General features: G+C 44.1%; 1 protein-coding gene across 1 annotated transcript; it reads right to left on the minus strand.

The window, feature by feature from the left end:
• Positions 1 to 2591: 2591 nt before the first annotated feature.
• LOC307209532 (uncharacterized protein) lies at positions 2592 to 13724 on the minus strand. Its single transcript, XM_079964709.1, has 6 exons — positions 13518 to 13724; positions 11576 to 12081; positions 7522 to 7603; positions 7163 to 7245; positions 5208 to 5334; positions 2592 to 4326 (listed from the first exon to the last, which is right to left on the minus strand). The coding sequence occupies exons 2-6, from the start codon at positions 11987 to 11989 to the stop codon at positions 3419 to 3421; spliced, it is 1614 nt and encodes a 537-aa protein (XP_079820835.1). The 5' UTR covers positions 11990 to 12081; positions 13518 to 13724; the 3' UTR covers positions 2592 to 3418.
• Between the last annotated feature and the right edge of the window lie 2907 nt (positions 13725 to 16631).

Below are 16631 nucleotides of genomic sequence, written 5' to 3' on the forward strand. Positions count from 1 at the left end.
TTTTATGTATGCGACAACAGCAGCAAGAATACTCATCGCAAAATATTGGAAGACACAAGATCTACCCACTCTGGAAGAATGGCAGATGAAGATGATAGACTATATGGGATTGGCAGATATGACCGGCAGGATCCGAGACCAGGGAAAAGAGTCGGCGGAAGAAGATTGGAAGAAGTTTAAAGACTATTTGCAGAAACATTGTAAAATTAATGAATGTTAGAATGATGTTGGACAGAAAATTAAGTGGTTTCCAGCTGTAATGCTTTAAGAGATATGGAAAATAAGGTTCTGAAATAAGCAAAAATTAATGGTGAGGATTTGCTGAATTTACAATTGGAATTGGAATATAAGAAAGGGAGGTATGAGGAGGTCCGGAAAATAAGTTAAAAGAAAATAGGTAAAGGGAAATTTTATGTGTTTTTAGTTGTCTTTGCATTTTTTCTTTTTTTTTGTATTTTTGCATTTTTGTTATCTTTTTGTGTTGTTTTACAATGTATTAATCTGGAAAATTTCAATAAATATCTTATTTAAAATAAAAAATGGGCATCTTAAAAAGGCACCCTGTTGGTAATGGAATTTCTGATGTGTGGATTCAGAAGCAACAGAGCGATACACTCAGCAAACGTAGTTTGCAAGGTCTTTCCCTGGATTCAAACAAGGTTTCTGATAGGGATTGTGACAAGGTAAACCCAAGATGTGCAAAGGGACCAGCGGACGGGTCTGACATGTGGGTAGAGATGTCATAAGGTAGGAAGCATAGATTCTTCCTTGGGTATGGAGATGGCTGGTGCAAAGTACAAAGGCCTCATACCAAGCAGATTTTACCCACTAGGGATGTTCAGTGCAGTGCAAAATCGGAAGGAAATGTGTGTATTTTCCGTGGTAAAGGTAAAGGTACCCCTGCCCGTACGGGCCAGTCTTGACAGACTCTGGGGTTGTGCGCCCATCTCACTTAAGAGGCCAGGGGCCAGCGCTGTCCGGAGACACTTCCGGGTCACGTGGCCAGCGTGACATCGCTGCTCTGGCGAGCCAGAGCCGCACACGGAAACGCCATTTACCTTCCCGCTGGTAAGCGGTCCCTATTTATCTACTTGCACCCGGAGGTGCTTTCGAGCTGCTAGGTTGGCAGGCGCTGGGACCGAGCAGCGGGAGCGCACCCCGCTGCAGGGATTCGAACCGCCGACCTTTCGATCGGCAAGTCCTAGGCGCTGAGGCTTTAACCCACAGCGCCACCTGCGTCCCATTTTCCGTGGTACCCCACTTCTAAATGCTCAGATACTGAGTCTACTGCTGTTGCTGAAAGTGAGGTGAGTCCCACTGATACAGTGAAGGATGTGTGCCTGATGTGCAGATCTGAGACAGCTACCACCAGGTATGCTCAGGAGTTTGCTAACACAGCTGTTGCAGATTTAGCTGTGGCTAGTGGCTTGACTCAGGTCTTGGAACCAGAAGTATTGAAAAGGGTATAGGGTTTGTCCTCAAAGGGTGGGAAACCACGCCCAAGGGCTGTAAGGGTGAAGACTGATTCCTCAGAGAGGAACAAGGCTAGGCTTCAAGTCCCAGCAAAGCCATGTGTGAAACTTATTGATAGTCAGGAGAGCTATGACACCAAGACCAGTCAGAAGTGCAAGATGGTAAGGCCCAAAGCTTTTCCAGTTGCAGGTAGCTCCAAGGGTGGAACGGGGGATACAGGGGTATAATGTGTGTATGACATCTGTATGTTTGTTGCAGTTACACTGATGACTACAACACGGTTCATGAATCAGGGGGGGATGTTGGGGATTCCTGCTCCGTGTCTGCAGTCATGGGATTGTTGTCTATCACATGACAGCGTATGTTTTCATTCCACAGTGTGGGAAGTGGCAGAGACAGGATGTTTTGGTATTACTGTATTCTGTGAAGTGGGACTATTGTCCCTTGTTCTTTGTCTTTGCTGTCTGATGAGAAAGAAGGAGCTAAAGCAGAATGCTCCAAGTGTATTATATGTAAATAAATGTAGATTAGCCAAAATGCTGTGCTACTGAGGTCTGTTATGCAAACTGCGAAGACTCTGCGGATCCCTGAGTGTGCTGATGTCTCCAAGGCATCAGTCGCTGTGATGTTCAGGTTGGATAAAGCTTTTGAAGCTCCCAAACGATCGACCAGGAGGGAGAGACCATGCCAGTTGGGCATGTGTCTCTGCCAGGGTCCTACATGAGAGTAGGATGCTCCTAACATTCATAAGGGATTTTATTTAGTTTAAGCTTGAATTTTGCTATAAGAAGCTGATGATCTGAGCCACAGTCAGTTCCAGGTCTTGTTTTTGCTGACAGTATCTAGCTTCTCCGTTTTTGGCTGCAGAGAATATAATCAATCTGATTTCAATGCTGCCCATCTGGTGATGTCCATGAGTAGAGCTGTCTCTTGTGTTGTTGGAAAAGTGTGTTTGTGATGACCAGCTTGTTCTCTTGAACTCTATAGTTCAAGAACTCTATAGGCCCTGCTTCATTTTGAAGTGCAAGACCAAACTTGCCAGTTATTCCTTTAATCTCTTGACTCCCTACTTTTATAGTTAGCATATTTTCCAAGGTAACATTCAGGTGGTTACATAGTTATGAACATTGTATTTTTATTACACAACCATATAGTATACATTCTCATAGGACTTCAACAATGTTATACCAGTGGAGAAGTGAATTATGGTGCCTTTATTTCACAATGTCACTGAAACCTCATCCGTAACCCATTTCATTTCATTTATATTAGACTTATATAGTGCCACCCCCTTCCCTCTCTCTCTCTCTCTCCCAGGCGTTGCAAATGTGTCTGTCCGTGTGAGAGAGAAAAAAGTGGGGTGGAAGAAGGGCCACTTCCGGCTCATGGGCCTTAGCTTGCCAACCTCTGGATGAATCCATTTTGCATTACTTTCTATGGGAAAGCACACCTTGGTTTTAGAACACTTTGGTTTTGGAACAGACTTACGGAACAGATTACAACCACAACAACAATAAACAGTTTACATTTATACCCTAATTAAAGTAATCATCAACACCAACTAAAAACATTTAACCAACAGAAACCTGACAAAATCAAAACAGAGGAACCAAAATTAAAACCGTGTAAAACATTTCAGCCAGTTGCCCCAATCAAAGAGCTGTTCCAGCAATATCCCTCTGGCCTCCCAGGAGTCCTTTAATTGTTTGGGGTGAGTGTGGGCTCAGCCCTCAAAGTCAGGTGGAAATTGGTCTTGCAGCAGGAAGCGGTATTCGTTCCAGCACTCAGGGCAGCAGCAATGTTCTCCCATGTCTAGTTTCATACGAAAGGGGAACAAACCCAGAATAAAACATAAGATTGTTTTTGATATGAATGACAGAAGCACAATAACACTGCTGCAATACAAATTAAAATCTCCGAAAATAAAATTACTACACAGCAATTGCTATTGTTTGTCTCCACTGTGAGTTCTTTGATGGGAAATGAGAGATGTGTTGTGACGGAAGCTCCTTCCACATTCCAAGCACTGATAGGGTTTTGCCCCTGTATGAATTCTTTCGTGGGAAGTGAGAGATGCGTTGTGACTGAAGCTCCTTCCACATTCCAAGCACTGATAGGGTTTCTCTCCTGTATGAATTCTTTGATGGGAAGTGAGACTACTCTTCTGATTGAAGCTCTTTCCACATTCCAAGCACTGATAGGGTTTCTCCCCTGTATGAATTCTTTGATGGGATGTGAGAGATGCGTTGTGACTGAAGCTTCTTCCACATTCCAGGCACTGATAGGGTTTCTCCCCTGTATGAATTCTTTGATGAGAAGTGAGAGATACGTTGTGACTGAAGTTCTTTCCACATTCCAAGCAGTGATAGGGTTTCTCACCTTTATGAATTCTTTGATGAGAAGTGAGACTGCTCTTCTGATTGAAGGTCTTTCCGCATTCCAAGCACTGATAGGGTTTCTCCCCTGTATGAATTCGTTGATGGGAAGTGAGATGGCTACTGTGTCTGAAATTCTTTCCACATTCCAAGCACTGATAGGGCTTCTCCCCTGTATGAATTCTTTGATGGGAAGTGAGATCTGAGCTCTTTCTGAAAGTCTTCCCACACTGCAAGCACTGAAAAGGTTTCTCCCCTGTATGAATTCTTTGATGGGAAGAAAGACTGGCTTTGTGACTGAAGCTCTTTCCACATTCTAAGCACTGATAGGGTTTATTCCCAATTGGATTTCTTTGATGAGGAGTGATCTGGGAGCTCTCACTAAAGTTCTTTTCACACTCCGAGTATTTATATGGCTTCTCTACGGTGTGGATTCCTTCTTGGTCCCCCTTGTTATTAATTTCCAATTCATCACCAACTGCAATAAAAAAATGAATTATTTTTTAAATCTTAATATTTTATTGAAATGAGTTTTGATTCATAAACAAATAATATGGTAAGAGAAAGGAATAAAAAGAGAAAAGAGTTATACTAATACAATCATACCTCGGGTTAAAGTAGCTTCAGGTTGAGCGTTTTCAGGTTGCGTTCCGCGGCGACCCGGAAGTCACGGAATGGGTTACTTCCGGGTTCTGCCACTCGTGCATGCGCAGATGCTCAAAATGAAGTCACACGCATGTGCATAAGCAGCGAATGGCGACCTGCGCAGACACGCATTGCGTTCTGTTCAGGATGTGAATGGGACTCCGGAACGGATCCCGTTCGCATCCAGAGGTACCACTGTATATATATATATAGAGAGAGAGGGAGAGAGAAACTAATTAGAGCCTCAGGAAAAACAACCCTTCACAACTGTTCATTGTTGAACAGTGCTAATGAACGGTTGTGAAAGAGGAAGAACTGAAGGGAATTAGATGGGAGTTCTTACTATGGAGTTAACTGCCTTTGTTGGCTGGTATCAGCTGACATTATTATGAGAACCTGAGATTCAATTAATTTTGTTTGGTGCAATCATGGAATCTTCTCTGTCTCCATTGTCAGTTATCTCTTTAGTCAACCAAAATCAACAGAAACAAAAACAGAAATCTGGCAGAAGCTATTTCAACCTCCCTACCCACTCTGACGGATATTCACAGACAACACCGCCAATCGCCCTCCATTCCAAGTGATTTCTGGGGGCGTTAGATTTCCAGGTGGTGTAGGTGGTGCTACTGAGTTCCATCCAAACCTTGCAGATTCATCACAAGGAGAGAGAGATGAAATTTCAAAACAGATATGATGATCCTCAGAGAGCCTTACCCAGAGAATCCAGGAGTCCACGATTCTCCTCCATGACCTCCTCATGCAGAGTTCTCTGGTCAGGATCCAGCAACGCCCACTCCTTGTCTGTGAAATTAACAGCGACATCCTCAAAGCACACCAGACCCTAAAAGAAAAGGGAAATGTCCTCTTAGACACCATAAAGATGATCTACCACACGTTGCTCTGTTGTTTTCTACCTGTTAATTGTTGTGTTGTTTTAATGGAATTGTTTTGCTCCACATGGTTTGTTGTTTAGTCGTGTCCGACTCTTCGTGACCCCATGGACCAGAGCACACCAGGCACTTCTGTCCTCCACTGCCACCCGCAGTTTGATCAAACTCATGCTGGTAGCTTCGAGAACACCATCCAACCATCTCATCCTCTGTCGTCCCCTTCTCCTTGTGCCCTCCATCTTTCCCAACATCAGGGTCTTTTCCAGGAAGTCTTCTCTTCTCATGAGGTGGCCAAAGTATTGCTCCACATGGTATGAATGCTTATTTTAACATCTCACTGGAATTACTTTATTATTTTAATGATGAGTTTTTGTGTAAATGGGTTCAACGCCACATTTTGTTCTTTCAAGAATTCTGGCTCCTTCATCCCTCAACCTCTCTCCCTATTTAATATATGAGAAAGTCTAAGTACATAAAGGCTTCCTAGGGCATATAGTCAGAAAGTCTATATCTAAAATATGGGAGAAAGACCTAGAACCGAAAACTCCTTGGTGGGAATAGCCGGCAGAAATTGTCGCAGTGAAAAAATTAAATATGAAAGAAAAATACTTATAAAACTGTATTACAGGAAGAAAATGGAGAATTGGAATTAAAGGATTATACAGAAATTAAAGCTCATATTAGTGATTGGTTCCAATATATTCAAATTAAGTATAGATTAGCAAAAGGCAAGAAGATAGGATTTGAAAAAGAAATATCAAAATTTGATAAATACTTAATACAAGAAAAAAAAATCTAAATTATATAATCTGATCTTAGAGTGGGAAACAAAGGATGAACTGGTTAAAGCATCCATGATTAAATGGGCGCAAGATATTGGGAAAAATATTATGCTCAAACAATGGGAAAAATTGTGGAAAGAAAATATGAAATTTACTATGTGTTATATATTGAAAGAAAATTACCTTAAAATACAACATAGATGGTATTTAACACCTGAAAGAATAGCAAAAATGAATAAAAATTGTAACGATGTCTGCTGTCAATGCAACACTGGAAAAGGTACTATGATGCATATATGGTGGAATTGTTTAAACATCAAACAATTCTGGGAAACAATATACAATGAAATGAAAAAAAATGTTCAGATATTAATTTAGGAAAACATCAGAAGGTTTTCTATTGGGAATAGTACCAGGAAGTCTAAAGGAAGAAGACAAGACATTATATTTATATGCAACAGTAGCCACAAGGCTATTGATTGATTATTGGAGTATTACAATATATCCAAAACAATGGGAGAAATTGGAAGGATCTCAAAAGAGAAGATAGACAAGGACTGGAAAGTGTTTAAAGGATACTTGCAAAACTATATTGAAAAATCAGAACTCCTATTAGAATAAACAAGTTCCGTTATAAATACTGAAATAACAAGATGGATAACAATGTGTAACAGAAAAAGAAGCAGAAAATTGGTTTAAAAGTGTGTGAAAGAAGGTAATAGAAATTGAAAGAAATTGCAGTTGAGTAGATTGGAAGTTCAGCACAAGAGTGGGGTGAGGCGTAAGGGATGGTGGTGGGAAAAAGAAGTATCTGTGGGATTGTGTGTGGGTATGTCTGAATATTTTAAGGACTGTATGAATATTTTTAAGGATTGTATGAAATGTATGTTTGTATATTCATAACATGTGTGTATTAATGCTGAATTATTTTAACAACAAAAATTTATTTATTTATTTATTTAAAAACCTCTCTCCCTACAAGTTTCCTGCCCCCTACCTGATCTGCTTCCATAGCCGCTGATTCCCCTTCGCTACCATGAAAAGCTGGATGAGGAGGTCTTGCTGGCATCATCCTGTCACCTGCCAGAGACAAAGGGAAGTGGGAAGCCATGAATGCCTGCTTCTCTCTGAGGTTCAGGAGTGCATCTCTGACTACACATGGACCTGTGAAGAAGTCTACCCTACTGAGTGCATTTTGACATTCATACACCTTTCATCTGCTAGCTGCATAAAAATACATCTCTCCTCCTCTGGGCTCTTGGCCCCAACAGCCTCCCCACAAAAGAGGAAAAGAACCCAAGATTAATTTCCGAATCTGCAGGATGTGACGAAGGAGAGAAATAACTCCCTCCTTACCTAGTGGTCTCTCCCTGGTGTCCATCGGAGTCCTCTTTGCCTCAGAGGAATCAGGACCCATTTCTGTCAACAGATCTTTAACCTGAAAGAGCAACAAAAATTCAAACCAAAATGGGAAGGGGGATTAGAAAACAATGGCAGAGGCAAACACTTTAGGGCAGGTATAGGCAAACTCTGGCCCTCCAGATGTTTGGGACTACAACTCCCATCATCCCTAGCTAACAGGACCAATGACAGATAGGTAGCCGTGTTGGTCTGCCATAGTCAAAACAAAAAAAATTCCTTCCAGTAGCACCTTAAAGGCCAACTAAGTCAGTTCTTGGTATGAGCTTTCGTGTGCATGCGCACTTCTTCAGATACACTGAAACAGAAGTTTCCAGACCCTTCTATATAGTGAGAAGGTGGGGAGGGGTATTACTCAGAAGGGTGGTGGGAATGGGTGACTGGCAGATAGCTGTTGATCTTGTTTTGATTTGTAGCCTGTAGGTTGGAAAGGTTAGAGAGTTTCTTGTTTTTCTGTTTTTTCAGTAGCTCCAGTTGAGAGTGGTAAATGTTTTTTTTCCTTTTGGAACTCTTGCCAAGCTTGGTGGTTCCTGATAGAGTTGTCCAATACAAGGAGTTCCTCCTTTATTAGCTTCTGTTTAGAGTAGAGAACGCTGATCAGATGTTTGAGCAGCTTCTTAGAGAAAGTGTTGCATAGTTTTCTTGCATATTCAGTGGGATACGTGGATTGTAGAGGGTTCTTAATTCTAAGACCCTTGGGTATAATGTCCAGGTTCTTGCATTTAGTAAGAAAGAAGATATCAGTCTGTACCTGTGCAAGTTTCTTGGTGAGGTTGATGGACTTCCATTTCATGCGGCTCAGTGTGGTGCCTTCCATAGTTCCAGTTACAGATAGGTAGCCGTGTTGGTCTGCCATAGTCAAAACAAAAAAAATTCCTTCCAGTAGCACCTTTGGTCTTTAAGGTCCAAGATCAACAATATTGTCAATCTCTCACAGCAAGCACTCAGCCCAGCTGAGGAATCAGTCCTTTCACGTGGACTGTCATTCTGCCCTGCCAAATCCCCACACATGATCCAGTTCTGCGGGGACTTGGAAGCATTTTTCCGCCGTTTACGCCTGAAGGAGTATTTTCAACACACACAACAAGACAAAGCAGAACAAGCAACAACTTCACAACACAACACCTCTCAACCCACTGGAGAACAACAACCACCCTCCCAACAGAACACTGACCACCAACTACCACCGAAAAAGTGTTACACAAAAAGGGACTCCACATGGACCCCTCCTGATGGACGCAATACCACACTGGACTTGTACATTGACTGCTTCCGCCACAGAATCCAAACAGATGTGACCAGAAAACACCATCGCTTACAACAAAATCTAAACCATGCTGAAAGGAGAGCCATAGATAATCTCAGAAACAACCCAGACATTATAATTAAAGAAGCGGACAAAGGTGGAGCTGTCGTCATCATGAACAAAACTGACTACATTCAGGAGGCTCACAGACAACTTTCCAATACCGCCTTTTACATAAAATTGGACTCAGACCCCACACAAGAATACAAAAAAGAACTGAACAAGATTGTTAAGGAGCTACCCCCACACATCCAAGAACAGATCCTCACAAACACACCAACAGAACCTCGACCAGGAACTTTCTATCTTCTACCTAAAATACACAAACCAGGAAATCCAGGACGCCCCATCATTTCAGGTATTGACACTATTACAGTGGGTGTCTCCGGTTATATGGATTCTGTTCTGAAACCATATGCCATCAGTGCTCCCAGCTATGTACGTGACACCACAGATTTTCTGAGGAAAATACAATCTTTAAATAATCTTCCCAACAATACTATACTAGCTACTATGGATGTGGAATCTCTGTATTCCAACATCCCACACAACGATGGTTTACAAGCTATAAGGAACACCATTTCAGATAAAACCACAGTGGACTTTGCCACCAAACTCTGCCAATTTGTCCTTACCCACAACAACTTCAAATTCGGTGATGACCTGTTCCTTCAGATCAGCGGCACAGCAATGGGCACCCGCATGGCCCCACAGTATGCCAACATCTTCATGGCAGATTTAGAACAACGTTTCCTAAACTCCTACCCACTCAAACCTCTCTTGTACCTGCGATACATTGACGATATTTTTATCATCTGGACACATGGTCAACAGACCCTGAACACCTTCCACCAGAAATTCAATGATTTTCACCCCACAATCAACCTAACAATGAATCAATCTATGCAATAAATACATTTTTTGGACACTACTATAAAAATACAGGATGGGCACATAGACACCACCTTATACCGTAAACCAACTGACCGACAAACATATCTACATGCCTCTAGCTACCATCCCAAACATACCAAACAGTCCATTGTATATAGCCAGGCACTACGTTACAGCCGCATCTGTTCCAATTCTACAGACAGAGACTCTCACCTAAGAGATCTACAGCAAACCTTTTTAGAACTAAAATACCCAACAGATGAAGTCAGACAACAGATCAACAGAGCCAGACTGATACCCAGAGAGAACTTGCTGCAAGACAGACCCACATACAGCTCCCAAGTTAAAACAGTACAACGCATCATCAGAGATCTATAACCTCTCCTGGACAATGACAGTTCTCTTTCTCAAGCTCTGGGAGGAAGACCTTTCATTGCCTGCAGACAGCCACCCAGTCTTAAACAACTCCTAACCCACAATAATACTACAACCAGACCTAACACGGACACTGGCACCAGAGCCTGCAATAAACCCAGATGCCAACTTTGCTGCCACATACACCCGGACAACACCATTACTGGCCCCAACAACATCACACATACCATCTCGGGACTATTTAATTGCTCATCGTCTAACATTGTGTATGCCATCAAATGCCAACAGTGTCCTTCAGCTCTCTATATTGGACAAACAGGCCAGACCTTACGCCAAAGAATAAACGGACATAAATCGGACATCAGGAATCACAAGACAGAGAAACCAGTAGGAGAACACTTCAATCTCCCAGGACATTCTATACAAGATCTCAAAGTAGCTGTTTTACTACAAAGGAATTTCAGAAATAGACTGGAAAGAGAAGCTGCTGAATTACAACTTATCACGAAACTTAAAACCATGGAGAAACCTGGTCTGAACAAAGACCTTGGATTCTTATCTCATTATACATGACAAAGCCATTTTTCACCTTTTCACCCCTTGCTTTTTCCTGTAAGACCTATTGCAGTCGTTAAGAGTCGTCAACAGGCTCATCACAGCTATCTGCCAATCACCCATTCCCACCACCCTTCTGAGTAATACCCCTCCCCACCTTCTCACTATATAGAAGGGTCTGGAAACTTCTGTTTCAGTGTATCTGAAGAAGTGTGCATGCACACGAAAGCTCATACCAAGAACTGACTTAGTTGGTCTTGAAGGTGCTACTGGAAGGAATTTTTTTTGTTTTAACAGGACCAATGGTCAGGGATGATGGGAATTGTAGTCCCAAACATCTGGAGGGCTGGAGTTTGCCTATGCCTGGTTAATCCACAGAGCCTAGGACTTGCCGATCAGAAGGTCGGCGGTTCGAATCCCCACAACGGGGTGAGCTCGTTGCTCGGTCCCTAGGACTTGCTGATCAGAAGGTCGGCGGTTCGAATCCCCGCGATGGGGTGAGCTCCCATTGCTCGGTCCCTGCTCCTGCCAACCTAGCAGTTCGAAAGCACTGCGAAAGTAGATAAATAGGTACCGCTCTAGCAGGAAGGTAAATGAGGTTTCCGTGCGCTGCTCTGGTTCGCCAGAAGTGGCTTAGTCATGCTGGCCACATGACCCGGAAGCTGCACGCTGGCTCCCTCGGCCAATAAAATGAGATGCGTGCTGCAACCCCAGAGTCGGCCACGATTGGACCTAATGGTCGGGGTCCCTTTACCTTTACTTATCCTATCCATAAAGCAGTGGGACATTAGTACCACATTTTGAGATACTCTATCTCTTGTTCAGAGCCCTTGGGAGTTTCCAGAGGAAGCTCACACTCACCTGCTGCTCTGCCTGCTTCCTCTCCTCTGCCTGACTCAGGAGGAAACCTTCAGCGAGAGCCACTGCCTGGGAACTGGTCTCTGCTCCACATTCCCTCACCCAGCTCTCCATCTCTGGGGGAAGGACAGCCAGGAACTGCTCCAAGATCACCAGGTCCAGCATCTCAGCTTTTGTGTTCCTTTCTGGCTTCAGCCACTGACAGACAAGGTGGTAGAACCGGCTACAAACCTCTCGGGGTCCTTCAGCCTCCTGGTAGCAGAACTGCCTGAGCTGCTGGCAATGCACATCTGAGTGGAGGGTGTCCTCCTCACCCAGGATCTTCCCCACAGAGTTTTCCCAGAATCCCCCACTGCTCCCATCTTCAGTCACATGGCTTCTTTCTGCTTTAGCTCCAGCCAAGTCCTGCTCATCCATCTTTCCTCTCGGGAAGCTCCCAAGAGATTATAAGGAGTCCCTTTTTTCTTCTGCAAAGTTCTGCTTGTCCAAATTAGAGGTGCTGGCAAACCCTACAAAGCAAATGCATTGTTCTGTTATAAAATTGGCACTCTGTCAGGATCATAAAAATGTCCTTTCAGTAAACGTCAATGAATGGTCTGGTCTGAATAGAGACATGGGATTCTTATCCCATTACACATGCTAAGCTATTTTTGGACATCTCAACCCTTTGCTTTTTCCTGTAAGACCAATTGCAGTCATTAACAGTCGTCAACAAATTTACCACACCTATCAGCCAATCACCCATTCCCACCACCCTTCTGAGAAATACCCCTCCCCTCCCTCTCACTATATATAAGCATCTGGCAACTTCTGTTTCAGTCTATCTGAAGAAGTGTGCATGCACACAAAAACTCATACCAATAACAAGCTTAGTTGGTCTGTAAGGTGCTACTGGAAGGATTTTGTAAAAATGTTGTCTCGACTATGGCAGACCAACATGGCTTCCTACCTGTTGTTTCATTGGTAGCAGAAGAGGAAAAATCTAAGCACAACCACAAGGGTTCCTGACTAGGCTTTGACTATGGGATGTGGACTACTAATCTATTAATTCCTCTCTATCCCATTTCCCCTTTTTCTGTTTAAGCCAATTCATGAACAAACTGAGGCCCGGGGGTCGGATCAGACCCAATCACCTTCTATATCCAGCCTGTGGACGGACCAAGAATCAGCGTATTTTTACATGAGTAGAATGTGTCCTTTTATTTAAACTGCATCTCTGGGTTATTTGTGGGGCATAGGAATTTGTTCATTTTCCCCCTCCAAAATATAGTCTAGCCCCCCACAACGTCTGAGGGACATTGGACCAGCCTCCTGCTGAAAAGGTTTGCTGACCCCTTCTCCAAAGAATCATGGGAATCATAGTTTGTTGAGAGTGCAGGGAAAGCTTCCTGATTTGGGGTTTTTTGCCCCCCTCATGGACCTTCATCCAACAGCCCTGAGACCCCCCTTCTCTCCCAAGGCAGCTCAAGAGGGAAGAGAGGGGAGACTGCAGATCCCAGAAGGGGCACATAGGCAGCTATGGGCAAAGGAGAGAGACGAAAGCAACCCCTCCCCTTTCAAGGGGGGGGGCTTTTGCCTCCTGTCCGCCCTTCTCTAGGGATCCAGCTTAGTTCCTTTTAACCCTTGGGTGACAGAGCGCACCCAGTTCCTCCTTTTATGGAGAGCAGGAGCCCACAGAGAGAGGCTTTCTTGTGGGGAGGGTGGGACCCCCTTGGCAGAGGAGCAGCTTGTAGGGGGAAAGGCTGTGCCAGAAGCAAAGGACGGCCTGGAGGGGGCTCTTCCTTCGGAAGGGGGGGCGGTTTCAATGGCATGCCACTTTCTCCCTCCCCAAAGGGGCAAAGGAAGGAGGGGGAGGATGCTCCCTGCCTTGAGTATCCTCCCCCTGCAGCCCTGGGACCCCCCTTCTCCCCCAGGCGCCCCAAGGGCGAAGAGAGAGGAGACTCACTGGATCCCAGGAGGGGCCATCGAGGCAGCCTTGTCAGAGGACGAAGGAGGAGGGGCTTCCGCTCTGGAGGACCTGGGACCCCCGCCCCCACTTCCTGGCCGCTCTAGGATTCCAGCTCGGCTCCTGTTAACCCTTGGCGAGCCGAGCGCACAGAGGGCAGAGGAGGCTCTGAGGAGCTGCGCATGCTCCATGCGGGCGACCCAGGGCCTTCTCTCAAAGCAGGAAGCGGGGAAAGGGGGAGGCGGAGGGCAGGGCGGGGCAAGGACCAGTGACGAAACAGCCCTGGCCCCGCCCCTCCGCCTGGAAGGCGGCGGCGGCTTCTCTGAGGGAAACGGCTTTTCCCGCCTTTTCCCAACTTCCCGCCTTTCGAAACCTGACCCTCTCCTCAGTTTTAGGCGCCAAGGAGGCCGATTCCTGGCAGACCAGGCGGCGGTTTCCCTGGGCTCCCTCGTTTATCGGAGGGTTTCTTTTCATACTGCGTGATTTCTGTTCATATCTCTTGCTTTTGGAGCTTCTGCTTCTTTAGAAAGGCATTTTGCTTTATTTAAAAAGTCCCTTTCACCAAGCTTTGCCTGCATGCCATTAAGCATTTAAATCCATTTATTCAAATGGATTCCAAAATAGTCCCTTATACTGCCACCCTCTTCCTTCTCTCTCTCCTCCTTCGCTGCCACTGAGGAGAAATGAAGAGGCTCCTCCTGCTCAGGCGTTGCACTTGTGTCTGTCTGTGTGTGAGAGAGAAAACTGGGGTGCAAGAAGGGCCCAAGGATCCTGTAGTGGCCCCAGCAGAAGCCATCCACCATGGAGCTGGCCCTGCAGGTAGTCCTTGTCCCACTTTTGGATGTGGGGCTCCTCCTCTGGGAACATGGCCACAAACTTCCCTTGTTCGATGGCGAAATGGAAGAGCTCCTGCCAGTCAAAGAAGTACCTGTACAGGTAGCGAAGCCGCTGCATGCTGTTGGGAGAAGTGGCAACCCTGCTTCATCCGGTATAGGATGTGTTGGGGGGCGGGAGGGGCGTAAAGGAAGGTCAGGTATAGGAGGGGCACGGGAACAGGCTGATACCCTTGCTCCCTCCTGCCATCGTGGCAGGACCCCATCTGCCCCCCACCCCAGCTAAGGATCAATAGTCCCATCATGCAGGGTTGCCACCTGCCCTGTATAATACGTTGAATGGATCAGAGTCATTTATTCCTACAAACAACATTGTGTGAAGTTTCCAGAAGATGGGTTATTATAATGGGTTATTATAACAGGTACAAGGAAAATAGAGAAAAAAGTGAAATATTTAGGAGTGTGATGTTGTTGTTTAGTCATTGAGTTTTGTCCGACTCTTTGTGACCCCCTGGACCAGAGCACGCCAGGCACTCCTATCTTCCACTGCCTCCCGCAGTTTGGTCAAACTCATGCTGGTAGCTTAGAGAACACTGTCTAATCACCTTGTCCTCCAGCCAAGCAGAAGCCATGGAAGCAGCACCAAGCATTTGGCTTCCAGAAACTGTTCAAAAACCGGAACAATTACTTCCGGTTTTCATTCATTTGGGAGCTGGAGCGTTCGGCTCCCAAGGCATACAGGAGCTGAGGTTCCACTGTATTTGTGAATTCCCTTTTTGGGTCTGACCTCTTCAACCCTTGACATACTAGTTTTAGCAAGAAAGCCACATCCTGGCTACTTTCAAGACATTAGCTCCCTAGTTCTGTATTTCTTGCTAACATCTTAACCACAATTTGTTCTAAATATACAACTTCCCTGTAGGTAGCCTAGCCACAAGCTATATTAAAAATATGCTAACTGTTGCAACCTACGCCCTGGCTGTTGCAACCTTATGACCTTTATGAAAAAGCAATAAAAGCATCATTTATTCTGGAAAAGCAATCTGAAAAGCTCCAATTATCATTCCTTACATGGGATACCTACAATGATCTGCTAAGACATTTGAGGGAGAAACAAAAATGTAAAAATTAAGAAATTTTTGTATTGGACTGGCCAAGCTATCATCAGATTTGTTTAATAATAATTTTTATTAGTTATCAATTACAGTACACTGTCGCTTAATCACCCTTTAAATAGGAGAAGATAAATAATTGTACTCTATAGAACAAAAAAGCCTGTCCTGTTTGCTTTTAGGTTTCGGTACCAACAAATCCTGCCTAGTTCTTTTAGCCCTTTCAAAGGCTGTTTGAATTAACTCCTGCAGATAGCCTCTATCTCTTAATGAAGAGGAATGACTATTGGAAGAACGCTATCTCGCAACTGCTCTTACGTTTATGGTTTTGTGCTTCCAGTGAATGACTATCTGCAGAACGATTTGTTTGCTCCAGCCGTGTAATGTAATACTTACCGCATACACAACCGATATAGTAAAGAGAGACATTAGTTCATTCTATGTTTATGAGTATCTCCAGGCTTGGTTATGCACATTGCACTTTAGTTTGCTTTTTGTTTAGTAGGTTTATGAGTTTATATACGTATTCTAGTAAAATTGTCCTTTATATTTGTATTCATAAGCCAGCTTTGGTGTTGTTGGCTTGTTGTATAATTGATGATTTTCTTTACTTCAGCATTCCAAAATCTTATAAATTTCAATTACATTACAGTCATAATAATAATCCCTTATACAACTGCAATATTAATAACTTCTGTTTGTGTTGACACATTAAATGATTTATAAGACTACAAATGAAGGATTCAAACTACCTCCTTGTTCTGGCAATTATCCTGTCCGTAGTGTTCCTTCCTGTCCTTGTAAAATGTTATGTCTATCTTTTCCCGGTTGTTGCTGTTACCTAAAGTGGTTAGGGAAACCCCGCCAGATGGGCAGGATAAATCATCATCATCAAAAATACCTCATCTGTTGTGATGGACTGACACTCCATTAACACTGAGGAGGAAAGGGAACAGAGTCACCTGCTCAAGGAATATATGCCAGACACTGACAAAAATGTCTCCGGTCAAGATCTGGTGCTCACTCCACAAGCTTACTGCTGTTCCCAACAGCCTTTGATATATAATACACAGATAATTCTTTTCTTTCTCCCTTGGGGATGCAATTCTTTGCTCCTGGCATGCAGTCAGGAAATGGTTCGAAGGAGAAGAGTAGCAAGAGATTTCTAG

Source organism: Podarcis cretensis (genome assembly GCF_951804945.1).
Source record: "Podarcis cretensis genome assembly, chromosome: 2".
NCBI classification, from domain to species: Eukaryota; Metazoa; Chordata; class Lepidosauria; order Squamata; family Lacertidae; genus Podarcis; species Podarcis cretensis.